At 39.5% G+C, this 27,361-nt stretch overlaps 1 protein-coding gene across 10 annotated transcripts in view; it reads right to left on the bottom strand.

Annotated features, from left to right (window-relative positions):
• Nucleotides 1-27,361, bottom strand: part of SORCS1 (sortilin related VPS10 domain containing receptor 1) — a 462,347-nt gene that overhangs the window by 196,164 nt on the left and 238,822 nt on the right. For all 10 annotated transcript variants that reach the window (XM_019725092.2, XM_019725090.2, XM_074339088.1 and 7 more), the window contains exon 3: nucleotides 24,953-25,052. In XM_019725092.2, coding sequence (XP_019580651.2) covers nucleotides 24,953-25,052 — 100 coding nt within the window. The remainder of the gene's footprint in view (nucleotides 1-24,952; nucleotides 25,053-27,361) is intronic.

Raw genomic sequence — 27,361 nt, 5'->3', positions numbered from 1 at the left:
TCACAATACTTTGTACTTTTGAGCGGTTAGATTCTGTCCTCTTGATAGTATGGCTGAAGGTTGTTAGTCAGAATCTAAGCCATTCTGGGTGCTGGAAATGCTCAGTATCTCTTCAACATCTATCAGCTCTTTAGGCCTCGTTATCTCAGTGACACATCTTGGCCTCTCTCCACAAGTATATTGTTTATTGATTGATGTGAATAAGGTAGAGAGAGTAGAACATTCTCTGAAAGTTATGAACAACTGATAAAAGAGGTTCTGAGTGTAGTATCTGTCAGAATCCTAACAGCCAAGGGATGCAATGAGATAGATTACTGTGCATCTTCTCCCTGCCTCCCAATCTAGGCTCGCGGGAGAAAGTTTCCTATTACAGCTGATTTCTACAAGAACATTTTTCATATCAGAATCTCCAAATATCTACAGATGATCCATGAGTGAAACTGACACACAACCATTTAACAATCAGCCTATGTTACAGGTTAAATTTGAGGAGGCTATGGGGCCCATTTGTGGGAATAGCATCAAAAAAGGGCATTTAGAAAACTGATGTTTCATGAGAAAGAGGAGGTCAGTTGGGCAAGGCATAGGTAATTTAAACAAACTCATGGGAGAGAGAGAGAGTGAAAAAGTACTTGTCATAATTGTTCCATCAAAGAAAATCTCTTCTTATTCAAAAAAACAGGACCATGTGCCCAGAGACTAATCTGGCAAGTTTCCATATCAGCTGCAGTTCGGAAACATAATTAACAACTGCGTGTATGGAAATAATTAATCTCATGCTCTGGGGAAAATGTACAGTGAAATGTTGTTTCATAGAGGCAATGGAGGATTATATTTTGGAATTTGAACATCTGGAAAGAATGCTTGAGAAGGAGAAACTTCTAAGTCACTGATGTCATGAATCGGCTTGCATGTTTATTGGATGTCATCTGGGACAAGAGATGAAGAAAGGTACGCTGGCTACACACAGACCTCCAAACCCTAAAATTATTATAGGAAAGCAAAATATCTACAGATATCCCTGAGATCTTTCTGAAATCTCAGGTCAGGTAATATAGTCTCATATTCAGATTTTGCTTTGTGTTTAAATCACCAGAGCAAAATCCATCCTTAGAAAGCTCTGAGTAAATGTTAGATATTTAAAAAGGTGTTTCCCCCCGCCCCCCATGGGAAAAGGGATTTCCATCTCAGAATCTAGGAAAGGCAAGGTATGAATGTGGAAATTCTTCAAATTCTTCAGGGGGAAGAAGACTCCATCTGTCCCTTGGCCTTTTTACACCGGGATTTTATGGGATATAATTGTAACTTTATTCGTGGTTTTCCCAAATCTCAAATATTCAGATCTCAATACGCTTGGACTTAAACTCTTGGATCAGCTCCCTGGATCCAGTTCCTAACAGGAACTTCCTCCTGTCTCATCCACAGCAGATAATGGAGACCTGGTATTATCACTGGGTAGTAGGTTACACTGACCCCTTGATTTCTCTCAAAGTCTGTCACTCTCCAAAAAGAGTATCTAATAATGTCCATTTTTCTGACTAAAATTTCCAAGGCATTTCTGCCCCTTCCAGCAGAATATTTAAACTCCTCATTATGATACATGTGATCTTTTATGATCTGACTCCCGACTCCTTCTTCAGCCTCCCATAATCCTGTTCCTGCACCCACAACTCCAACTTTCATGAACTGCCTGTGAGCCTGTAAATGCTTTCTCACTGCTGATTGCTCAGCAGACATACTTTCTTATCCCCATGCTAAGAGTAAACTAATTCCTCTTTATTGTCTTAATCCCATTTAAACATCATTTGCCTTCGAAGGCCTTTCTTGACCCTCTGCCTATCTTAAATCTGGGTCAAGTACTCCTCTTGTGGGCTTTCATTTAGAGAACCCTGCCTTCTATGTGGCATAACAATGATAAATTAGGTATTCACTGTATAGTATAATACGCATTGTTCACTAGATCACAAACTGTGGAGAAGATGTACCCTGCCCATCTTATCCCGTATCTAGACTACTGCCTCACATACTGTAGATATCCTGGAAGTGTTTGCTGAATCGATCAAACAGCATGGCCTTGTCCATGACAGAGCTGAGAGCTTGGCTCAGGACCAGAAAACCTTGACAAATATAGTTGAGGGGCCTGAATGAAACCAATTAAAAAACCCATGGTGGGATCTCCCTGTTTTCCTTCTTCAGATATATTTTATATTGCCCTTTCAGGACCTTCATTAACATTCCCAGCCTAGAACAAGAACCACCGTGAACTCATCTGGCCCAGTATCATTAGTGGAGAATACGGTGCGACTTTGGGCCATGTTCTATCTTCAGTAGAAGGCTCACACCCAGCCTAGGCTTGTCATACTGATAGAAGGCTCATCTTTGGGGGCCTCAGTCATCCATTTTGGAGGTGAAAAGGATGATGGAAGTAGGTGTTCCTTGAAGATGGAAAGACGGTTCCTTGTTCCTTTTTTTTTTTTTTACTCAGGTACGCTGGGCAATTCTACCCTGAAGATCCTATATGGAACTTCATGTATAGATATCTATTATTCTAGCTGCATCCTAGAAGTTTGGGTGAATCAAGATAGAGTTTCATTGTGATGCAGCAGTGATAAGCAAATACTGCCATCTGAAAGTGTTATGTATGAGAAGGGAATCAAAAGCCAGGCAGAGAACATTTACCACATTTAAAAAGAACGAGCATCCCAGTTAGGGAAATGCATAGGTTAGCATGGGAGGTACTATTAATAATAAGAGGCCCACAGAAGTTTTTAACTTTAACCAGAGGCTAATCAAAATATAATTGTTTCAATTAAGTCTTTATAAAACTTTCCATTTCTTTCTCATTTCAGACTTCGAAATTCCTTATTAAAAGCAGCACAAAACCTTAACTATAAGAAAGTAATCTAAGGATAAGTTTTTCCATATGGTAAACAGAAGAAAAGCAGCTTAATCCCACCTTTTTGAACTGATCTTTAGTGCAATCAATAAAGTAAATAATATGTTTATCACCTACTTACCACAATCATTGCAAAGAATAGTAACAGATTGAAAGTTCACATAATGAAGGAAATAACAAATATGAAATACTTTGTTTAATAAGGAAGTTGAGAATATAATATCATTTTGAAATATCTTTAAGTCAAATAAAAGGAAGAAAATCCACTTAACTAGAACACTGAAATCTCCTAGTATGGTGCACCCACAAGCAATATTGAAATATGTGGATCCCTTAGTGAACATGTCATATTACAGCAACCCTCACCTCTACAGGTGTATTCAGAATTAAAGCACGGGTTGTAAGAAATAAGATCACTGTTTCAAAAGACAGGTAACCCATTATATGGGATACAAGGCACTAAGAAAAGACTATTCATTTCTATTTACTTTTGCAAACCAGCTCCTGGTCATTCAGCATTTCCAGAACCTGTTATTGATGCCCTAAGATTATGTGCAAACTATAAATATGAGAAATTAAATCTCAAAACCATGTGTATCAACCTTAGGATTCAATTGTCATAACCCTTTAAGCCTTTCTGAGCACTAAGGATTGATGATTCCCCAGGTCTTCCAAAGGACTTGAAAAAGTGTTTTATCTCAATATACAACATTTACGTTCAATCACTCTAATCACTTGTTAATGGACATGAGAGCTGCAAATTAGACTAAAATGGTGTTTAGAGATAACACATTGACTGATTAAAGGTTTTTATCAAACAAGTATCAGAAAGCCTGGTAAAGATGATACAGAACTAACTGGAGATTTGAGAGGATTAACTTACTGCTTGATGAAGTAATCTTGATGCCTTAATCTTCTAAGGCTTGAAATCTATTACCTTCAGGGCCCCCATGCAGAAAGCCATCAGCTGCAAATTATAACTTAGTTTTACAAAGCAAAGGTCAAGTAAAGAAAACAGATTGCAGTAGACATCAAAGGAACTAGAGTATGTTAAGCAGAAAGGACCCCATAGCATTTATATGAGATTTTAAGGTTACTAACTATTGAACTCCTTTTTAAAAAATCCAGTGATGCTAAGTATTTTACTCCCACATGCCAGGAAGATTATTGAAGTTGCCCAAGGCCACTCAGTCTGTTGACTAGCCAGTCATTCAGAGTCCCCAATAGTGAACTAATTTACATGCTGATGTGGCATCTGGGTATAAAATTTCTTAGTTTTTTTCTGGAGAAATATATATGTACACACACACACACACACACACACACACTGTTTCCCCCGAAAATAAGACCTAACCGGAAAATAAGCCCTAACATGATTTTTCAGGATGACATCCCCTGAACATAAGCCCTAATGCATCTGTTGGAGCAAAAATTAATAAAAGACTCGGTCTTATCTTCAGGGAAACACGATATATATATGTGTGTGTGTATATATATGTATATATATGTATATATATATATACATATATATACATATATACATATATATACATATACACACACACACATATTTATATATATGCACACACACGTATACATATTTCACATTTTACAATAATCTAAAGGAAATAAAGAGTGCTTCATGGAGCAACCTAAAACTAAAAATTACACAGCAAGCGAACTCCTATGGGACTAGAGACCATTTGATGGGAGAGGAAGACTTTTAAATACGGAAGAAAACTCCGCCTTCCCTATTACCCATGACAAATGCATAATTGCTTAGCTCTTTTCAACAGCCTGTCCCACTCACTTACTATCATTCTATAAGTGGAGCTGAGACACTGTATTTTAATTTTCATAGTTCTGAGCAGAATATCAATAAAGGCATGGAGGAAAAGCACATATGTTTACCATCCTACTTCTCTTGGAAATCCAGCACAATGAGATTAACTCAGGGGAACCCAAATCGTTTTCCCTTTCTTTCTCATCTTCTGTAGCTGCTTGGCTTGTTCTGTAATGTAGGCCAACGGCACTCTCAAGTGTGTTCTGCTAACATGACGATCTGCTTTGGAGAATGGAGGAAGAAAAAAAGCGAGGGAGTGAGGAATTCCATCAGGTAGGAGGATGCAAGGCTAGATATGAAATTAAATAAATAAATAAATAAACAAACAAACAAACAAACAAAACTTTCTCCCCTCATGCTTGTGTCTGGATAGAGAACAAATCACAACACTGAATGGGAAGCTGCCCCTTTGAACATGTAAACCTCTGTTTAAAAGGCACTTTAGACGGGATGTAATAAATTGTTTCATTGACTAAGCACTGGGACTCTGGTTTATATCTCTCCCCAAAGGGCCTGTAGGCCCTCTCGCCAGTCCCTCCCCTTTGGGCTCAGAAATTGAGTCTGCAGATCTATGCTAGAAGTGATTTCCCTTGGCTGATGATTTCTGGCTGTGGTTTTGCAGGCTTTTCACTGAGATGTAAAACAGAGGTCCTGACCACTCAGAGTCATTAAGGCTCCCTGGAAACTTTCTGCAAGGATAGTTATATTAACAGCAATTGTCCCGGCCAAATTCCATTCCAAGTAATTGCATTTCACCAGGCAGTTTGTAACAAAAGCCTCTGCCCATGCTGTCTTCTCGGGCTCCTCTGCCAATAATATACCAGCTGCTGAGTTCTAACCACTTTTGGGTCAAAACAGAGTTTCTGGAACTCAATCATTTGGAGAATATGTACAGTAAGCCCCATCACCACAGCCTCCTTTGTCATCTGCAATGATTTCCTCATTAGCTTACAATATCAGCATTCTGTAAATCTTCCCATTTTCCAAGGTCCAGCTCAAACACGTTTCTCTTTCACAGAGTTCTCCAAAAGCCTGTCCTGTAGGGATTGATTGTCATACCCTTTCCCAAGTTTCCTCCCCAAAAATGCAGTTTTAAAATATTGAATTCAGCTCAATAAATACGCATCCTTTTGTGTTGTGATTTCTTGGTCCTCACTCCTATGCAATGAGCTAACAGGATACGTGGGATCTTATCCCTCTTCAGAGATGAAGAAATAGTGGCACCCCAAACTGTGTAGCTTTGCATGTACATCAGAGAAGATTATGTTTAAGGCAAAATGATGAACACATGTCTTTTGTTAGCTGGGTGGTAATTAAAATCAGGAGTCTAATATTTTCCTCCCAGTTAGGGATTTTTGCTAGTTTTCTAAAATCCCCTCTGCTCTGTAGGGGGCACTGTCACAATATTGTAAAAACCAAGCATGTGTGTGTGTGAGAGAGAGAGACAGAGAGACAGAGAGACAGAGACAGAGACAGAGAGACAGAGAGACAGAGAGACAGAGAGACAGAGAGAGAGAGGTATAATCCTGGAGGAATCAGCTGCCTATGTTTGTTTGTTTGTTTCCCCATTCACATGTTTCTCTACCTTTGAACTAATGCCTCCTCCATAGAAAGCATATCCTCCTTCCCCATGGTGACATTTTTCCAAAAAGTTGTCTTGGAAATAACTATAAAAACACTGCTCTTGTATATCTGAAACTTATTTTTCAAAAATATCAACATATCAGTTCACATGTGATTGCATTTTACTCTTTTAGTAATCCTGAGAAGCAGGAGAATTCATACTCTCTCCATTTTTCAGATGGAATAAGGTGTTCAAGATTCTCCTACTGGTTCTGAAATGGAACAACTTCCCATGTAACTCAGGACAAATGGTTCAAAGCCCTCTGGGCTTCACTTTCTCCCAGACTGGTCCCTTTAGTCCATAGTCGCCTAAAATGAGACCATCTGCCCCTTGCAGTAAAAGGTCCCTTTAACATCAGGGGTAGACTACCTTACATGGGAGGAAATTAGAGAGAAAAAAAAAAAAATTCTCCTTTGCAATGGCACTTTGAATTTTTTCTACAAAAGTCATATCAAAACAAAATGTCCAATGGATTTTGAGTTCACAAAAGGCAAAAATACACCTAGTACCTTGGAAAAAAATCTGTGTCTCGTACATAGTTAGTACTCAAAGATATCTGCCCTGTGCTATGCATGTGCTGTTTCACTTAATGTTCACCACATCTCTCATCCATGTTATATTCTGCATTGCACAGAGAAGTACATCGGCAAGCACACACACCAGTGTCACTGAGGCTGAGATTTGGGTGGACACGGGCTGCCTCTAGGAGCCACACTCTTAACCAGTTTCTGGCATCGCCTAAATGCAGGTAGTACAAAGTTACCAAGACCCCCATTCATTCTGCCCCTTCCCTGTTACTTAGAGGAGTCACACTGCTTCTTCTTGTTTCCCTACAAAACTTTAGAGCTAAACAAGGGGAGCAAAAGGAAATAAAAAGGATATTGAACTTGTTCACAGAAAAGCTGAAAGGGTTTTGAAGTAGTTGTCCGTTTTACTGCCAGTTGTAAAGAAAACAAGATGTGGGCTTCAAGACAAGTCATCAGACTCAGATTCAGTCTTTGCATGTTTCTAGCCAAGGCACATTCTCCCCTCCCCTCCCCTCCCCTCCCCTCCCCTCCCCTCCCCTCCCCTCCCCTCCCCTCTCTTCTCCTCTCTCGTTTCTTTCTGAGATTTTGGTGGGTGGAGGAGGGGCTATGAAAATAAAAAAGAAAAAAAAAATTAAAAAGTTTCCCAGACTAAAAGACTCCTCCAAGTTCCTGGACATCAGAAATTAAGCTTGACCTTGAGCTTGGCACAGGGTCAGAAGGTGCCGGGGATGGAGAAACTCACTCTTCTCTTAGCTGAGACGCTCTGTGGCCAGAATGCCCTTTTGATAAGGCAGCAGGATCTGATCTGCACTGGTCCCCTGGAAGGCCTTCTCATCGTGCCAGGATCCCCCTGCTAGCCCTGTTCCATACCGCTTGTCACTTCAGGAACTTGAAGGACATGACAGCCAAACTGCAAAATGGAGGTGAGTGACAGCCAGGCTTTGGCAACGCAGGGGCAGAGGAAGCCTGAGCTGCTAAGTACAAAGGAAGGGGCTGGACAAGGCACATCTGTTGGGATCCAAACCATTTCTTCTTCCATTTGTTCTGCAGCCTTCGTGGACTCTCCTTCACTATGAACAAGACCGCTAGGATCTGATAGGCTGACAGGAGCACTTGCTTCTCCATTCAAGTGAGAGGACCCTCTCTGTGCATTCATGTTTGTCTCTTTTCAAATAGGAGTCCTTTTCTTCCTGTGTTTTTTATTTCACTTAGCCAGTGTGTGTGGGTGGGGGACAGAAGGCATCCTAGTCACGAAATAAAAAGTATTCATGTTTGATTATACATATATATATATATATATATATATATATATATATATATAAATTCATATTTAGTGAAATCTCTCTTTCTTTTGGGAGGTGGGAGGGTTTCAGTACAGTGATAAGGCCAGAGAGCTCATATGTCCATGCTTCCTTAAAACTACCCTTTCATCGGTCTAAACTCAAATCAATGACACCCCCTCCTTTCACTCTTCTTGCAGACAGTGACATGTGTTAGAATCTATTCCCAAACCTGTTTTTCAAAAAATACCTGCTTTTTTTTTTTTTTTTCATGTTTCTCTCTCACACAGTCTTTGAATAGCACTTTATACCTAATAAACCTGTGTGGGCTGCCTGTGTTTCATACCAAGATGGAGCCACTCACTGTGCAAAGAAATGAAGTTAGAACCCTGGAATAATGGAGTGGAACTCTCAAAAAAAAGAAAAAGTATTTTTCAAGGAGCACCCCTCTCTGAGCTTAACAGATGTCTTTGAAAACTGTAATAGTAGCCTCCCACCACTCTGCAAAGTTAAACTGCTGGTAAGCACCTATACCCTGGAGCAGCTAAGAATTGCTTATTCCAGCCCCTGCTTACTCCTAGGTGAAAAGCAGAAGGGCGGAATGCTGCCTGTACCTTGAGCTTTCTAATTCATTCCTAAGGACTGTGGCTAACCCATGTCCTCACATCTCAAAGATGCCCTGAGCCTGTCTACGTGCCCTTGACCTTTATCCCATCCAGCGGTCAAATGCATAATACAGTGTCTTTCTGTGGGAGGAATAATGAACCCGGTTTCACATCAATCAAAGAGACAAACGGAGAGGAATGGTCTGATTTCAATCATACCCCCCGTTGTCCAGTAGAGGGCAGCTGGTTCCAAACACAATAGTTTATACTTGGCATCACCACCACCAAGAGATTTACTTCTTCTATTTTGATAAATAAAAATAAAGCCAAGAGGTTCATTGACCAATGGTACCTTATTGTTAGTACAGCTCCCTTCTGTTCAGTAAAGTGTAGTCCAAGATCTATACGCAGCAGAATTACGGGGTGATGGAGATATGGTACTTGCTTGTTAAAAATGCAGATTCTCAGAGCCTCGAATCCCCGCATTTCTGAGAACCAGATTCTCTAACTGTACATTTTAACAAGCCCTCTAGATGATTCTTACATAGACAGAGTTTAGGAACCTTGGTACTAATTTGGCCACTTCATTCCATTAATCTCTGACAGACAGGTGGATATATCTTTAAGGATGTTCATGTGGAGCAGGGAAATTCAAAGATGTCAAAACATTCAAGCTATGGCGCTCTACTATAAATAGCTGAAAAACAGGATTACTGTTCGTGCTGGCTTCACGGAACAGATGCTATTATCTCCCATGTACCCTTAGGGGAAATAACTGGCCCAAGGGAGATTATACTCTTCAGTTAATACATAAGGATGGTGACCGTTAACCAAGAAGCTTAGGAAAATCTCCCTGTTGCCAAGTCCTTGTGCAGTTACCAGCGACATTACCTGGACCACCCACTCTGAGCCTTAGTTTTCTCAACATTACAATGGCATTTATGGTACTTAAACTGCTGATTTCAGGGTTTTGTTTTGTTTTGTTTCTGCATCAACTATCATCAAGCGTGGGAATGTTCTCAGTACATTTCACATATGCATTTCTTACAGCTTACAGTTTATTATAATCACTGACTTCAGAAACAGGAACCATTGTTCTATGTCTTTGAAAAGTGAGTCTGGGTTCCTTTAAGAACCGCTTAGCTCAAGAGGCAAAGAGAGATTACTAGTTCCAATCTAGATCTAGTTTAAACAATTTCCTTTCTAATACCTCTCTTTATATCTCTTCCTCTCATAGTTTAAATAGTTGCCTTTATATATTTGATGTAGAAAAAAAAGAAAAAAGAAAAACAAGTGAAGAGGGTAGCCCCCTCTAGGGCCCACCTGTCCAATCTGAACAGAGTGAATGTAATTTCCCTTTGTTTTAAATTACTATTATTTATTTTATTTTTATTTATTTTTAGTGTTTAGTTTTGTTGCCACTGCTGCCACAGAGAAGGGGATCTCTTTTCTAAGGCACTGAGGGAGTAGTAACTCCTGCAGAAAAAGCTGGTGCCTAGAGACTTAACGATGGCATACTCAGAGATTAAAGGCAATGACAGAGTCACAGGTATTGTCAGAGCCCAGCAATAAAGCAGTAAAGGGAAGAACAAGCCCTGCCCACCTTGTGCAGGCAATGATGGAAGAACCATTCCTCAGTGCAATTTCTCCCAGGAGCATCATCAGGACGATGGCATCTACCTCTAAGCAGATCCTTACACCAAACATCGGCCAAGCTGTCTTGCACCTCAGGTCACTGGCCACAGGTGTGATGAGTAGGATACGTCCATTCCTGATATACACTCTCTACAGTGGCAAGTACCAGTCCAGAGTACACGGATACATATTGTGAGGAAATGGAGGCAGCTTGCTAGGCCACCAGGAGGGCTCAGAGGCAGGATGAGGACTAGTGCCACTTACAGGAAGGACATGACAGACCTGAAAATTACCATGACGGCCATTTTGTCCATCCTTCTGCCATAGCAAATCTGTCCCGATTATTGTTGGCAATTCTAATCTTAGAAATGTGGAGGAACACAAAATAGTCCCAAACTTCCTTTTATTTATCCATTCATCCGTTCAATCATTTATCAGCAGATATTTGTTGAGTTGTCACTGGGAGTCAATATTGGGACTTGGGGTTGAAATGGAGTTTCCTTTGGACGCTCTATCTCAAATCCTTTTCAGATTTCTAAAAGCATCAGGTTTATGCTGTGAAACTATCAAGGCCGTTATCATGAAATGATAAGCAGGAGGCAGAATGATTGTATACAAGCTGACTTAAAAAGTGACATAGGGGTTGCCCTTTATGTTTTCTCTGTGCTTTGCATTTTATCTGAGATTATATCATTCATATTTAAAACATGAACTTTATTAAAGACCTATAGAGGAATCAGCACTTGTCCTCAAGAGCACTAGTAAAGCATCTCCCAAACAAAGAAAACTGGAGCAATGGTTGGAAAATGGTAAACTATGATAGAAGGAACATAGACCAGAAATTCCATAATTTGGGTTCTAGTTGAAGACTACAAGTCATTAATTAGTTCTCAGGTATAAGATGCTGTAACTCTCCTACCCACCTCACAGTGCTTTTCGTAAAGATGAGATGCTTTTATGCACACACATTTTTGTAACCATTTTGAAAATATATTCTGCTTTAATTATATAAGGTGGTCTTGTTAATCCCTCTTTCATATAAATGAGCTTAGGGAAGGAGAGAGGGAGGGAGGGAGCGAGGGATGGAGGAAGGAAGGAAGGAAGGAAGGAAGGAAGGAAGGAAGGAAGGAAGGAAGGAAGGAAGGAAGGAAAGAATGGAAGGAAGGAAGGAAGGAAGGAAGGAAGGAAGGAAGGAAGGAAGGAAGGAAGGAAGGAAGAAAATGAAAGAAGAAACAAGTTAAGTAGTTGTAGACAGTAATATTCAATTGCAACATCATTCTCTCCCACATATTTATTTCAGAGTTCTTTGTGGTTCCCCTGAGTTGGGTTTGTATGGGAGGAACATAATGAAACATGGGCAAAATTTTGTGTTTGCAATAAATGGAGCCGAATGGTTTAGGTTTGACAATCTTTGGGTTTTATCATATGAGCTTAACCAGTTTCCACTGGTTGCTGGGTAATGGGATGCGGACATGGATCTCCAGGGAGCCAGATCACTTCCCACTCACAGTGTTACACTGCCAGGCTGCACCAAGGCCTGTGGGTAGGAAATGCGAAATGCTGTGGCTCTTGGGAAATTTTAAGCCTTTGTACAAGTATTATCTTCAGAAGTCTATAAAATTCCAAATAGTAAAGAGGGCTAAAAGCGGGAGGATAATATAACTGCAGGAACCATTTTCTTTGTAAATCAAATAACATTCCCTCAGGCTGGTTGTTCATACCAGCAGTGCAGGGAGAAGGTGTGAAGAGGGTATTTCTACAAGAAGACGACAGTGCTTTCTGTCAAGCTTCAGCTTGCTTAGATCTGGACTTTGAAACTAAACGGGGAAAGGCAAATTTCAAGCTCCATATACTTTTAGCAAATCAGGACTTCTTGTCTCAATCTGAGTATAAACAGGCTTGTTCTTGGGCCACTGTGTTTATGTTATGGCCATTTCTACTAAAATAACTGGGTCAGTAGAATTTGGCTTCAAATTTCATTAAAATGTAAGCATCATCATACCCCTGGCACAACAGTAGATGGAGAAATTTTAAGTCAAGAGTAGAAAGAGTTACAAAGGACATGATACACTACTGAATACACTGCCACATTTGTTTCCTTAAACTAGCACATCTTAGGTTGCTGGTCTGCCAAAAACAGTAATCTTCTATTTGATGAATATCTGTAATCACAGACAAACTACTTCCAGATCTAAATCCTCTGATCTTAAATTCCATTCTAAAAAGAAACTTAAGTTTATCTAAAAGGCTACCATCCTAGCAGTGCACTAGCCACTCATATAATTTGACATATAGAGGGCTGCGTGCCTGACTTCCGCGCTTTGGGACTGTGGTCTCTCCATCAGCTTCCCACGGAGAAGGCCACTTGTTATGCCTAGGGCAGAATGGCCCCGCAGTTAGCAACAAATCATCATCATATAGTCACTGGACAGCTCTGATATGTGAATCTGGGATAAACCTGCAGGCGATCCCAGATTTGACCTAATTATTTTATTTATGTAGGGTCTTCACTCGTGTTGACACAAAAGGGGAAAATTCTTTTCAGTGAAAATTCTAGTTAACTCTGGTCATCAGCCCTTTTTTCTTCTAGCAAAAGCATACATTTCCATTTGCGGGTCACTCTCTTTTTGTTTTGAAAAGAAAAATAAGAAAAGGAGGACTGAGAAGAATGCATCCCACCAGTTACACTGGGCATTGTGCCAGAATTACAGTAAGCACTGCAGGGGTAAGAAGCGATAGGTTTTAATTGGGGCCGACGGGTAAAGGTCAGCTCTCTTGGAACAATGGGCATTTATAGTGGTAACTGACTGAGTCCTTGGTGGGACTTTGTAAATGTCAGTTAATGCACTTGCACATGGAAGCACAGAGGGCTTGGGTCTACGGAACAAAGACAGCATTAGCCAGTCAAGAAAATATGTAAATCTGCTGGTTAAATAATACATTAATAAAACATAAGGGGTGGACACACACAAACACACCACATAATGTACATTCAAAAGAAAAGTAGACTGCTTCCAGTGTCAGACAAACGCCTTCCTAAGATCTAACACCTTTTTCCCCAGCACAAGTCAGCTCTTTTGCTGGACATCCTCCGGAATTCAAACACTATAATAATTTGAGTCAAGCCGGATGGGTGGTTTGGCTCCCCTAAAGCTGCAGCCATCCCAGTGAAATTTGGGTTTGCTGAAGGAGAAAGCACCGGCATTTAATAAGAAGTTGTAGCTATTCTATCCTAAAGAGAATTTGGGACTCTTTTTAGAAAGTAGTGGGGAAAAAGATGAAGTACTCGTCACTGGAAGCCCAGAAGCCCCTCCTGATACCCTACAGATACCCTACTGCTTCTCTTATTGCCATGTTTCACTCCATGCTTCTCACTTGCCCGTCATCCCTGATAGCCACCGACTGCCCTTTCCTCAGTGTTCAATGAGTTAAATGGGGCTGTAGTTTCTAAATCAACAATGAGGATACACAATCTGTCAAAGGAGCACTTTCGGGAGCACTTTTAGGATGCAAAAGAGTAGGATGTGTAATATATATTATCAAATTATTAAGATTTCAGGAAAGGAAAGGTACAGCACCTGTATCAATGTAAACCCTATGCTCATTTCTACCCACATACCTTTCCCTTCCATCTCCCTGATGCAGACAGTGCCCTGTTTTATGCATGTTTGTATCTCTATTGCCTAGCACTTAAGAAATGTCGGTTCAACTAAATTCTATTTTTGTGAATGTCATACCAGTCTGCTTCATGGGGCAATTTAAGCCCTCTCATGCTGCTTTTCTGACTACCCAGACTACAGTCCTCCCCAAACCCTTGTCGTCTGTACCATGCAATCCAGCATCTTCATTTTGCACTGTTCTTCCATTGCATTCCTGCAGCAGGATGGCAAACTATATAAGGGCAATGCAAAGTTCACTGCTGATGTATACCGGGGGTGTCAAAAAAATGTATACAAGTGGACACTTTGGTCAACATTGCTCAAGCAGTAGTTCGCCGTAATCAGAAGTGTCTGGGTGCTGATGGTAACCACTTTGAGCACCTCTTTTAACTGCAGAAGTCAAACGTTACTTGTATTCATCTTTTGTTATTGGCATATATTGAATATTACAATTTTAATACAGTTTTCCTTCCTTAAAATATGCATACATTTTTTTGGCACCCTCTGTATTAAAATTGCAATACTCAATATATACTGATAACAAAAGATAATACAAGGTATGTATACATTTTTTTGGCACCCCCAGTATGTGTGTGTGTGTGTGTATACATTTCCAATGTGCATGCAAAGAAATGGACACAGGCTAAATGTTCAATACTTCAATTGATTTCTTCTTAAAATTTCAGCTCCAAATCTCATCAATAGTTCTGACTGAAGTAACTATTGGTTACTTAAGATAAATGCTGAATATCTGAAATCTATAAGAAGGTTAATTTTATTTTCATTAATTCAATTTTAATAATGTCACCACTGCCCATTTATTAATTTTAAAAGCAAGACAGCAAAGAAGTTTATAACAATTGAAAATAAATTGTGCTATTATGTTAGAGTTATAATTTAATTGGATCCTGGAGACATTTTTGGTCTCATTAGACAGTACAGCCAGATATAAATGGAAATTAGTATGTTTTAAGAGTCAAAATAGACACATGATTATTCATTTGATGTTTGCAAATCAAACAAAGCTATGTATGCACTGTGGTCTGTGAACACTGGGTTTCTGACAGCAGGATACACTGAAAAATAGTTTTCATCTTTTCCCCTTTTCAAGTTGACAAATATCTGCTTCTCTGTGAAGTCTTCCTTGAATCCCCTAAGATAGAGTTCTATGTACATAGCTATTATGATACATAAGTTGTGTCCTGTGGTTGACTGTTTGTACATTCATCTCCTCTACCAGACTGCACAGCCTGAAGAGCAAGGACCGTGTCTTTTATTCCTATGCCACTTCCTAGTTCTTAAAAAAGATCTGGCACAAAATAGGCATTTAATAATTTTGGCTGAGTTGACAAATGACAGCACAGGGCATGGCCATATAATTTGAAACAGATAATAATGATAACAGTGAGACTAACGTTTATGGAATGCTTGCTATGAGTCAGGCACTGCTTTGGGCTTGCGTTGACTCTTCTCATAACTACCTTTAGATAGTGATACAATCATTATATTTTATTTTAGAGATGAGAAAACTATCGTGGAGAGGTTAATAATAAACAAACCAACAAATAAAACCTCAGCTAAGGGCAAACCACGAGTATGCAGCTTAGCTTGAATTGAAAGCCAGGCAGACTGGCTCCAGGGCCCAGTATATTAACCGTGACACCACAGCTAATGACTCCATCAGGCAAAAATTCACAGTGACCGCCCTTCAATGACAAAGTGTAGGTCCACAGTGACTGCACAGAGGTGCTGAGCTGGTACACCTGAGTGCAGAAACCACAAGGTGTGCACATAAACCCCACAGAGGGGTTGGGGAGTAGCTAGGAGCCAGAGCATGAAAAGGGCAAAAGTTCATTAACTTCAGGCTCTGCCACGGGGGAGCTGGGGAGCACAGATCTAGGCCTGCCACTCCCCCAGACTTGAGTCATAATTGTGCTTTCCTTCCTGGCAAAACCAATTTTGCCCACGACCATCTACATCTTTGAAAGCACTCAGGAAGAACAGAGAGATAAGAGTAAATTGTACTCCCTCGGAAAGTCTTAATAAGTTCCTGCTAAATTTGCCTTCCTCTCTCTGAGAGATCTCAGATTCTACATCTCCTGCTGAAAATGTTTATGATTTTATTTTTTTCCTCTACCTATGTCTTCATTGTGCTTTTTTGTATTAGCTTTTTCTCATCACTATTTTGTTACTTTAAATGCTTTGTAATAATCTCTGCCATCTCCGCTTTTGGCTTACCATGTACTTTTCCTCCTATACTTCTCTTATCTGTAAGAGGTTGTGTATTCAGGGTGTTTTATTTTCCCCCATTCTTTTTTTTTTTTTTTTTTTTGGATTCACCCACACTGTCCTTTCATCCTCTATAGGTATGCTCATTTCCTGTCAATCATGGCACTCCTTAGTATTCTAGTCCCCAGATAAACACACACAGGCCCAAGCAGCTAAAGAAGAAGAGATTGTTCTTTCCTAGTTATTGAACTGTATATCCCATACCTCAGGCCTTTCTACCTATTAAGATCTAAGCCCATGTTGTTACCTACGAGCTGTAATGTTTTGTTCTGCAAAAGTTATTGTAACTAGTTGACTTGGAGGGTTATGGAATGAGAAGCATATTAGCAGTTAGGGGCTCTGTCAAATAGGAGGTAGATGCATAGAGGAGCAGAGGGACAGAACCATGAAAAGAAGATTTGTCAAGAGAAAGGTCGGATCAGAAAAAGGAATGCTTAAATGGAAACAATTCGGCCCCTGGGGCTGGTGGTGCCCTCTTAATTTCTCCAGGGAAGAAAAAAAAAAGTCTTATTAAAGATTCATCGGCATTAACTTTGTTTTTCCTGACAGCACCAAGAGAAAGCTTTGGGCAGATCTGATATATTGGAGTGAAGCATCCGCACCCCAGTAAATATGGTAAATTTCCTGCAGCGGCCAGCACTCATCTCCATCCGTCATGAGAGCAGCATGGGCTATTCACTAGAAACAAATGTTCTAGATACAGGATGTCAAACACCGGATGATGGAAACCTCTGAGAAACCGCAGGGAGTAGGCTGGAAGCAAACAGACCAGAATGTTGAAAAGACCTCTGACCATTCTCCACAGTGGAGCATAACTTGGAACCAACCTGAAATGATGCATTTGACCTTCATAAAAGGGTAATAGATGGGCATTTAACATTAGGCCAGCCAGACTTCAGAGAACACCGGTTCTAACAAGGACCGATGATGAGACAAAAATAAATAAAAACGTAGGTGGATAACCAGATTTTAAAAAATGCTGCTCCCCAGAGAAGGTTGAGCAGATAGTCTATTATGCATACTTGAAGAATGGTCAGCCTCTTTACAGGCTTCCATTCATTTTTGAGAATTTCTGATCACCTGGCCATACAGGCAAACTGCCCTCTGATACCTAATCGGTGGTATAAGAAACATTCAATTTCCAGATGAGTCTTATTTCATAAATATTTGGAGACTAATACAGGCTATCTCGATCCTGATTAATTTCATTTGTTTAAAAGAACTAAAACCAAATGACAGAGTTTTATCCCCTCTCCCTTATAAATACCACCTGAAGTCAACTAGAAGACATTATCTAAACTTAGAAAATTTGATCTGTGGATCTATCTATGATCTTTATACCTATTTAATTATCTAGCTAGCTACCCGTATTTTTAAACATAAATGTAGCTAATAAAAAAATTGAATTGTAAGATCAATATTATATAAACTTGATCCTCATACATATATAACTTAGTTGTTTCTTTAGATCAGCAATTCATGATTAATATTTAATGTATTAGATGTTCATTATATGTGACAGACGTGATGCAAATGAGGAATAACAAATATGTGATGTTAATTATGCAAAAACTTCTTTCCAACAAAAAAAGTACTTAATACTACTTAATGTCACATGCAATAAAACAGTAAACTTCCAGTTAAACTGCTCAGTTCTGTAAAACAAGGCACATTGTGAATCTGGTATTTTTTTTACACTAGCTCTAGACACTGATAAGATTCAATAAAAATCAACTAGATACCTACTACGTAATATACTGTGCTAAAATTAAAAAAAAAAAACTGGTTTTATTAGCTTTTTTATTTATGAATATTTTCATAGGTGCTTTGATTTATATAAAATAATACAAGGTACATGGCTGTTTCAGGTGTAGTTCAGTATATAAAGGAGGAATGGCCAAGATCAGTGTTTTTTTTTCCAACTGTGTTCTCTGGAGTCTAGGAGTTCCAGAGGGCTCCCCAGGGACAAAGGAGTTCACTAGTGGGCACTGCTTCTGGCACTCTGCCCTGTTTCAAACAGAGCATGTTGCACTTATTATTCTGTAGCTTGTTTGAAACCCAGGGGCTTGGATGACAGTTGGAAAATCACCCAGAGAAAAAAATGTAGATGGGGCACGCTTTCTTGGATTTGATTTGATTTTGCAACGCTCAAGATGAAAACAGAACAAACGCTTAATGGTCTGAAACAGTATAAACACTCAGCTGTACTTAGGAAGGATCAAAGGCTATGATCTCTCCCTGTAGCCATCATTTCCCAGGTTAAGTGTAGGGAAGTCCGTAGTAAGCATTCGTTCGCTCCAAAAGTCACTGCCATTGAAGTTTGGAAAATGCCACTTCCACTGTGTCTCCGAGTTCATGCATCACAATTCTTTATGAATGAAACATACATTATTTTTAAAAGATGAGAGGCAAACATGTGATCTTGTGTACAAAGGGGCAGATGAAAGAGCTGGGATGGAATGAGCAAGTACTGAGTGTCCGCAAGGGAAATGTCATGCACCCCCTTTGATGTATTATACAATATGTCAGTCCCCTGTGGCTTCACCAGTTAATGTTGAGGGACGGCTATGCAAAGTCCTGGTATTTTAAATATTAATCATGCTCTTTTCGGCTAGAAAGGATAAAATTATACAGCATGGCCTAGAAACGACTGAAACCTACAGGGATGTTTTTACTATCTTTGTTTATTCACTTGAAACAGAATTAATTTTATAATTAGAGAAAATAAATGAGCCACAGCTGGTTTCACAATGCACTTTGCTTTTCAAGTTCTAGCCAAGAGTCCAAAACACAGCCTAAGTTCTGTTCAAATCCGCACCCATGTGCTGGACACCGACCGTACACCATCACGCTGCACTTGGAAAGTCAGGGACTACCAGGCAGACCAAGGCATTTTCCCCACCTAGGGTTGTGCATTCTAAAGGAGGGATGAGACATGGTCAAAAACAGCTATAATCAGAAATGAGAGAGAAGTGCTAGAAAAGAAAAGCAGATAGATGCCTCGGGGACAAGAGGAGTGAGAAAATCTCATTAATGCAATTGATTAAATTTTGTGGTATAGGTAGCATTTGAGGTTTACTTTAAAGGTCTAAGGATCTTAGCTTTTCATTGACCGGTTGCATGCAACCTCAGGCAAGCCACTGAACTCTCTGGGACTTGGGTTCCATATCTGTTAAGTGAAAAGGCAGAATCTGAAACCCTCCTAAATCTCTTATCTTCTGATTCAGGGAGGCCATAAGTATCCCTAAGAGAAACTGGCAGATTCTTTCAACCACACTGCTTCCCTGTCCCCAAAAGTCACATACACAGACCACCGAAGCAAATGACAAGAGGAATTAAGCATACCCAGGGTATAAGGAGAAGAGGCAAGGAGTCCATAATTAAATGCTTATTTAGAAAATGCCACAGACAGTATGGTAATTAAAACCTAAACATCTGGAGAAAACACAGTGTTTAATGTGGGCATGTGCCAATAGACCCGAAAGAATGATCAATGTGTTTTGAGGAGCTAGGATCATATTTATAGGATGAAAGTCTTGAAAGTCTCTCTCAGCAGGAATAATATTAAGTGGTGATAACACAGAAAGGAGAAGGGGCAGGTGTGTGGAGGGGGCACGGGAAATATAAAGAACAAATACTCTCTAAGTTTTTACTTTGCTGGGAACAGAGTATGCAGAGAGTACAAGGATGTAACAACTAAATGATTGGCCGTTCCAAGTTAAAAAAAAAAAAAAAAGCACTTGTTTTCCTTCTATCTTCCAATGAATGCTACTTGGGATTTTGTATTCTTTAATCCTTGAAGATGTTAACAACACTTCATGAGGGAAGAACAACTAAGGTTGGTTGGGGGAAAAGGGAAAGGTATTGCTGATAGATACACACAGATGCTTTCTTTCTAGGAAGAATACAAATAAACTCAGTGAGAATTTAACAGTGAGACTGAGATTTCAGCATCAATTTCTTTCTTTTTTTTTTTCTTTGCTACATTTGTACGTGTATTATTAGTTCTTCCCATCACCCTCTAGATCCCAGCTGTTTATTTCAGGTATAGGTTAAACCACCTTTTCTCATAGAAGATTATATGTACGTAGCCAATAAACCACTACTGACACTAACTTGGGATTTACCATGAACTGGGGGGGTCGGGGGCGGGGCAGGAGGAGTACTCCCCCTCGGAGATGGAGACGTGGTGACAGATAACTAGCCTGCCACCAGGATCCACCTATTCTTGTTCTTTGAGCCTGTTTCATACATCAGAGGCCAAGAGCAGGATTCCTTCCGAGAGAGTATGCATGAGCCAGGATGAATCCTGGGAGCAGCCTTTCTATGTGTCTTAGTCAAGATTTCCTACGCTGACCTAGGAGGAGATTACAGTTTTTACTGTAACAGACGTATTCAAAGAAAGCCGCTGTAATTTACAGCAGGCTTGCAGCAGAACAACCAATGGGCAGTCATCAATTTAAACTGTAAACGAGGGCCTGCTTCGTTCTGGACTCTGATCCCAGTAATGACCCTAACAAGCTGCCTGCAAAGCCAGGGCATGATGCCCACTGCTGGAGACATGTTGATTGAAGAACTGTACTATTCCTTACAAGGAGCTAAAAATAGCAATAAGAACATGAAGGCAAAATAGGTTCCTGGGAAGGCAAGACAGTTAACCCTGATGTCAGTTTTATTCCAGTGGCTCCCACTGAAGTGAAAAGCACATAGAAGTATTTGGTACAAAAGATGTTAACTGGCGAGACAGCACCCTAGAGAACTCAAAGAATTAATACAACTCTTTAAAGGAGCCTGCCTTTTCACTGGAGGACGCAGAAGTCCTAGGAGAATTGGAAGGAACGCAAGTGCCTTTGTTTTACATAATTAATAAAGCCTGACCTTCCCTTCCTTCTCCTCCTCCTCCTCTTCTTTCTCCTCTTTTTTAAAATATATAAATTCTCATTGATTGGGGAAATATATTCATACTTTAAAATGTTATGCAGGTACCATCTCTTTAGTCCAAGTATGTCCCTTTGGCAGCGGAGAAGTGGGATACCTATTGCATGGTGATAAATTCACCTCATAAGTAGAAAAACTACACACATTTACTGCTTTGTCAACTTTCTTGAATTTGTGCACCATTGTAAAGACCTCCATCGTCCTTCACTATTTCTTAAATCGATCAACATTACAGAAAGTGACCCTGAAGGCCTTGTTTATCTATAGAGGAAAAGATCCTTTTTCTTAGGTTTACCCCAAAACACTGATTTAAACAGCTCCGGCCCGACTCTACTTCTGGAAGGTAACTGGCCCAAAGGAAATTGTTCTCTCACAGTCATGGGCAATGATTTTTCTTTCTCCGGAGATAGGGTCCGCCAAGTCTTGATTTCAGCTAAATGCTCACTGCCCAGCACCCTCTTTCATAACCTCCAGATAACTATGGATGAAGTAGGCAGCCTGACTGACACTGGTGTATTGACATGAGTGGATTCGGTGGCAGTGCTCCTTGCTGGATTCCATCTAAGCTTTCCTTCCAGTCCTAGGAGCTACATCAGGACTGGAGTGTCTCACTCTTTAAGTCCTGCCAAGGCAAACAAATTTGAAATGTCCAGATCACCACCATATATTTTGCTGCTAAAGAAAAACCCATGCTCACATCCAATATTGTGCATCTTATTTTTAAAAATCATATTCCTTTCTAATGGCATCAATAAAACCGAGGCTATCACTAGATTAGGACGATTTTCAGGTCTCTTCCAGCTATAAATCACTTTGTTTTTGCCCACATCACTTTACAAATGAAAAAATGTAAATGACTCACCCAAAGTCACCTACTAGGTGGAAGCAGAGTCAAGAGACCTTTCAAGTACAAAAAGTCATGTCATTTATTACTAGAATACACGACTTTTGAGGGCAGAATGCTGTCTTATTTCTCTTTGTATCCTACAAAGAGAAACTGTAGGCACTACAGTTTGTAGATTGGTAAATGAAATTTATTTAAAAATGTGAACTAGAGGAAAAATCAATAGGGCTTATAAGAATTGATTGAAAGCCAGGAAACATAACTAAATATCATTATAAAAATAAAGGCTCCTCAATTTAAGTTCAGCTCCTCAATTTAGGACTATACACAGATCAAAATTGTTAACATGCAATTGTTAATGATGGGCAAGAAATCAGCCAGTGAGGGGATGATAGGAATATTCAGGGTGTATCTCTAAGTGTGTGAGGGTGACGTTATTTTTTTTTTTAATTAAAGTTTATTGGGGTGACAATGGTTAGTAAAGTTACATAGGTTTCAGGTGTACGATTCTGTATTACATCATCTATATATCACGTGGTGTGTTCACCATCCAGAGTCAGTTCTCCTTCCATCACCATAGAGTTGAGGGTGACATTACTGAACTGTGGTGTCAAACACTGTGACCATTAGCCATATGTGGGCATTTGCATTTAAATCAATTAAAATTAAATGAAATATAGAATCCAGTTCCTTAATCACACTAGCCATAGTTCAAACACTCAATAGCCCCAAGTGGTTAGTGGTTACAGTATTGGACAGCTCAGAGGAACATTTCTACCACTGTAGAAAGTTCTAATGAATACTTCTATTCATTGAGGATAATCACTACTATTGCCTCCGATAATTATATGAAGGAGGAGGAGGAGAGGGGTGAAAAACGGAGAATAAAATGAAAAGAAAACACTGATTAAACCTTAACAATTCTGTTTTAAATATTTGAAATGCCTTGTTTCACATAAGCCTCACAACTTTCCTCATGAGGTAGATATTGTAATTATCTCCTATTTTAAGCTTGATGACACTGTGCTTGGTGAGATAAAGTAAATCCCCATAGTTGTTCACTTGTTAATTGGTTTAGCTGGGGTTTTACTCAAGCCATCTGACTAGAGTTGTCATGAAGGAATCGGCTCCTGCTCCCTACATCAGAACGCAGGACATGGTGAGGCCAAAAAGGAACAGCCACGGAGCCATAGATAGGGGAGTCATACCACTATGTTCTCGCTGGTGGCTGGGTTGTGGACACAGAAAGCAGGCTCCACACGATCTGCAATCTGCTTTCCACTTCTCTGCCACCCAGCCAGCCAGCCAACCAACCAACCAACCAACCAACCAACCAAACCAACCAACCAACCAACCCCCTTGCCAGCATAGCCACAGCAGTTATATTAATGGCTAATGGCTAATCGGTAAAAGCTGATGGCCAACCAGCCACAGTGGATGGCCATCTGATTACAGCTGATAGCCATCTACTACCCCAGCCAGCACCTTTCCATGTGAGGCTGAGAGGCTGGAAACTGCTCTCCTGGCTCTGTCCCCACACTAGTCTACGCACAACTGGTAAGCTATGCTGCTTCTACTGAAGAACTTAAAATGTTTAGAGCCAGAGGGAACATTTCCTGTGACATTAGGGGTCCTTCATCCTAGATACATACCAGAAGCATTTGCGGATCTTGCTCACGGTAGTTACCTGAGTCCTAATCCAGAGCAACAAGGGTGGGACCAGGGCTTGCACTTTGGATGTGCAGCCAGCATTGAAGATAACTATTTAGAGATGTTCTCATCCACCTTCCACAGTCCAGACAACAAAATGTAGAATGTACCCATGGTCACTAACAGTAATGACTGACAGATGTGAAATTGGAATCTAGAAATCAGTGCTGCCATCACAACAGGATATGGCTTAGAACATATGAAAAGGACCATACTTTTCTATTTCCTTATGGGTATTGTTATCTCATGCAATTCATGTAATACCCAAAAATGTTATCAGAATTCAGAATTTAACAACACAAGTTTTTAAAACCAAACCATGAATGGACCACCACTCTCCTTCTAAGACTAATAGGTCTTTTTTATTTAAAAGCAAATACTTTCTTCCTAAGAAAATAATATTTCTCTCTGAAGAGTAGATAAACCCTCTTAACAGGAGCAGTATAGCATAGTAGAAACAGTATGATTGCCAACCAAGAAACCTGAATTCTAGTCCCAATTGTGCTCATAACTCTGCAACGGGGGAAAACCTTTCCCTTTCTTTAAACCTTAGTTTTCTCATCTGCAAACCTAGGGTTTTTTCTATGATGATCTCTTAATACAAGTCTCCTTCTGGCAGTGCCTCCATCCTGGCATTTGTATGCAGGTTAAATGAACTTTAGAAATGAACTTCCAACCTGCTGCAGGACAATGCAGTCACTTCAATTCCAGTTAATCTATTAATTCCATGTCAAGGGAAAATGGGAGATATCAGATGAAAATCCCATGTTTGCTTCTGTTTTGTCAAGGCTCACTCTGATTCTTCACCAATTGGTCAGAACTCTCACAAGAGAGACAGCAACGTCCAACCAACAACAGTCATTCCCTGTAGCTGCCTTTTGGAAATGGTGATATGCCTACCCCTCTCCCTCCTACGTGGAGTCACAGCTGCTGATCTGAAAATTACGATGTGTCAGACATTTTACCATCTTAACATCCATCACCTCATCTTCACATCTCTTAAAGCTTAACTGTAATGGATTTCTAGGTGGCTAGAGAGGTTAGCCAACCAAGACAGAAGTCACGTCATGAATAAGTAGCATGCTGAATATACATTTCTTACCTTACGCTTGTTGGTAGGACACACGTAGAGATAGCTTAAAATTGTTTTCAACCCAACTTTATCATTTAGCTTCTCATAGGTTGTCCCATAATCGGTTGACCTGTAATTCAAAAGGAGCATTAATGAGGACAGAAGTATACGTCATTTGGCTGCTTGTCAGTATAATGTATGTTTTACATAATAGAATGGCTCTCAGGAGATTTCTAAATGATTCATGTAGTCTATAATGATGCTTAATTATGTACACAGCAGCATCATGTGAGTGGGTAACATTTGCATTTAAATTAAATTGGTAAAAATTAAAACTCCATCTCTCTACTGCTCCTTAACGTATGCACACTGCATAAAGGATGTGGTTAATTTTAAAAGATTAAGAGATGACGGTGTCCCTTGAGTTGACCAAGAAATAAAGAGTTTTTACTTAGATTTGACATTTCCAAACTTTTGCTTTAACTTGGCACAGTGGAAAAGCAGGTTCTCCTGATTTATCTACAAATTGTTTTTCCTTTCATGAGTCATAGAATATATGGTGGGTCAGTCTCTTCAAAGGTCATGCAGTCTTTTCCTATTATTTAAGATTAAGAAAATGTCTTAATAATATGTGAAATTTCACAGTCCTACTCAATGGCCTTTTCCAGGGGTAAGCAACCTGGCGTTGGGGGGACATTAGTTTTTGACACAGATCCTGTCTTTTTGGATAGTCTCTCATCTTTATCTAGCCATTGCTCAATAACTTATTAATTCAAACTGAATAGGCCTTAATCACCTTATCTATGAAAGTCTATTATATATTTTAGAACTGTAATCTTATTAGATCATCATTACAACCATGTTCAGTAGAGAATAATACCTGTATTTGAAGACAGTAGTTGAAAGAAGTGACCTATTCAAAGGAAAACACTGATAAGTGGCCAGCTAGAATCAGGTATTCTGGCCCTAAGTCATGTGTTACTTATATGATACCACAGCTTTTTCTTTTTTTTAATTTAAAGAACAGATATAAAAATTCCTCTCGGCCTTCTTTTTACATATAGGAGATTCCCAATGCAATTCATTCATTCTTTCATCTTTGTAGAGCTCCTGAAATGCACAAGGCCCTGTGCTCAGTACTCAGATACAACACATCGCCCCTATTCTCCAGAATCCAACAGATTTACTTGAGAGGCAGACATGTAAATTTATAATACATTTAAATGCAATGATACAGATACAAATTAATAAGGTTTAGAAAATAAAGTATTCTAAGTTCAATTAGAACAACACAAAAATTCATTTCTGATATTGATAAAAGTTACAAATTCCTATAGGCTAGAAAGACTAAATAGAAGAAGCTCGTGTTAACAATCTCATCACCATGCGTTAAGAATCTATTCTGGACCAGGCATCAGAGCAAGAAAGCTGTGTAATGTGATTCTGGAATTACATAATTAAGAATTTATTCTAGCTGGGGATCCAGGGCATTTTCCCTCTAAAGTTTATATATACACACACACATGCATACATATGTAAATAGTATAGATAACATTGTATTATCACAATTATATACTGTTATATAATGTGTAATATATCTACATATCTGTATATATTATAAATACTCAATACTTTACAGATTTTAGATGACACTTCAAATCACTGAATATTGGGCTGTTATGCAGAGCTTTTGGGAAGAACTATGGGCCTTTAAAATGGAAAATGGATAGGACTTTAGAAAAGGGAGGTGGTAAGAAGTCATAAACTAGAAGGTACCATGTGTAATGCAAACATACAACCAGCTTTCTTCAATAGAATTATGTGCTCTATCCCAGTCAAAGAAACATTGGCTTGCTATCCAAGAACACTTGAAGAACATTCCAAAATTTTTTCAAAGGAGGCCTTATCTATGGACCACAACACATTTCTTTAAATCCTCCTTCCATATCCATATTTTTCTCCCCAAACTCATGCCAATGTGAAATTTCCTCCTACTCTCTAAGAAATATCTGAGACTTATTTCCTTACTCAGTCCAATCTCGGTGTTTGGCATTTTTTCCCCCGTTGTTATCCTGGCCTTACTGGAGTTAAGTAAGAAGTAAGAAGGATAGGTAAGAAGTTTCTCTTCTTACTAGGACCTGTTTGTCTCCAAAATTTCACTAGCCTTTCTCTAGCTCCCTTTATTGAATACCTTTTTATGTTCATTATTCTGAACAATACTTCCAAGTTCAGGAACAAACAAATACTGGTAGATGCAAAAATTTACTGGGGGAGAGGGGTCGATGGGAGGAGGATAAAATGTGCAAACACTGCTGCCCTAATATTTTTTGTCTAGTGATAGGTGGAAATCAGTAAGACTATGTTGGAGATAAGCAAATGGCTCACTTTTCCTAGTGAAGCAATAGGAAAGGAAGCTAGAGAAGTCTATAAAAAGGTGAT

Source organism: Rhinolophus sinicus, linkage group LG07 (assembly GCF_036562045.2).
Source record: "Rhinolophus sinicus isolate RSC01 linkage group LG07, ASM3656204v1, whole genome shotgun sequence".
NCBI lineage: Eukaryota > Metazoa > Chordata > Mammalia > Chiroptera > Rhinolophidae > Rhinolophus > Rhinolophus sinicus.
Note: the sequence above shows the minus strand (reverse complement) of the source record. Positions and strands in the feature narration are given on the sequence as shown.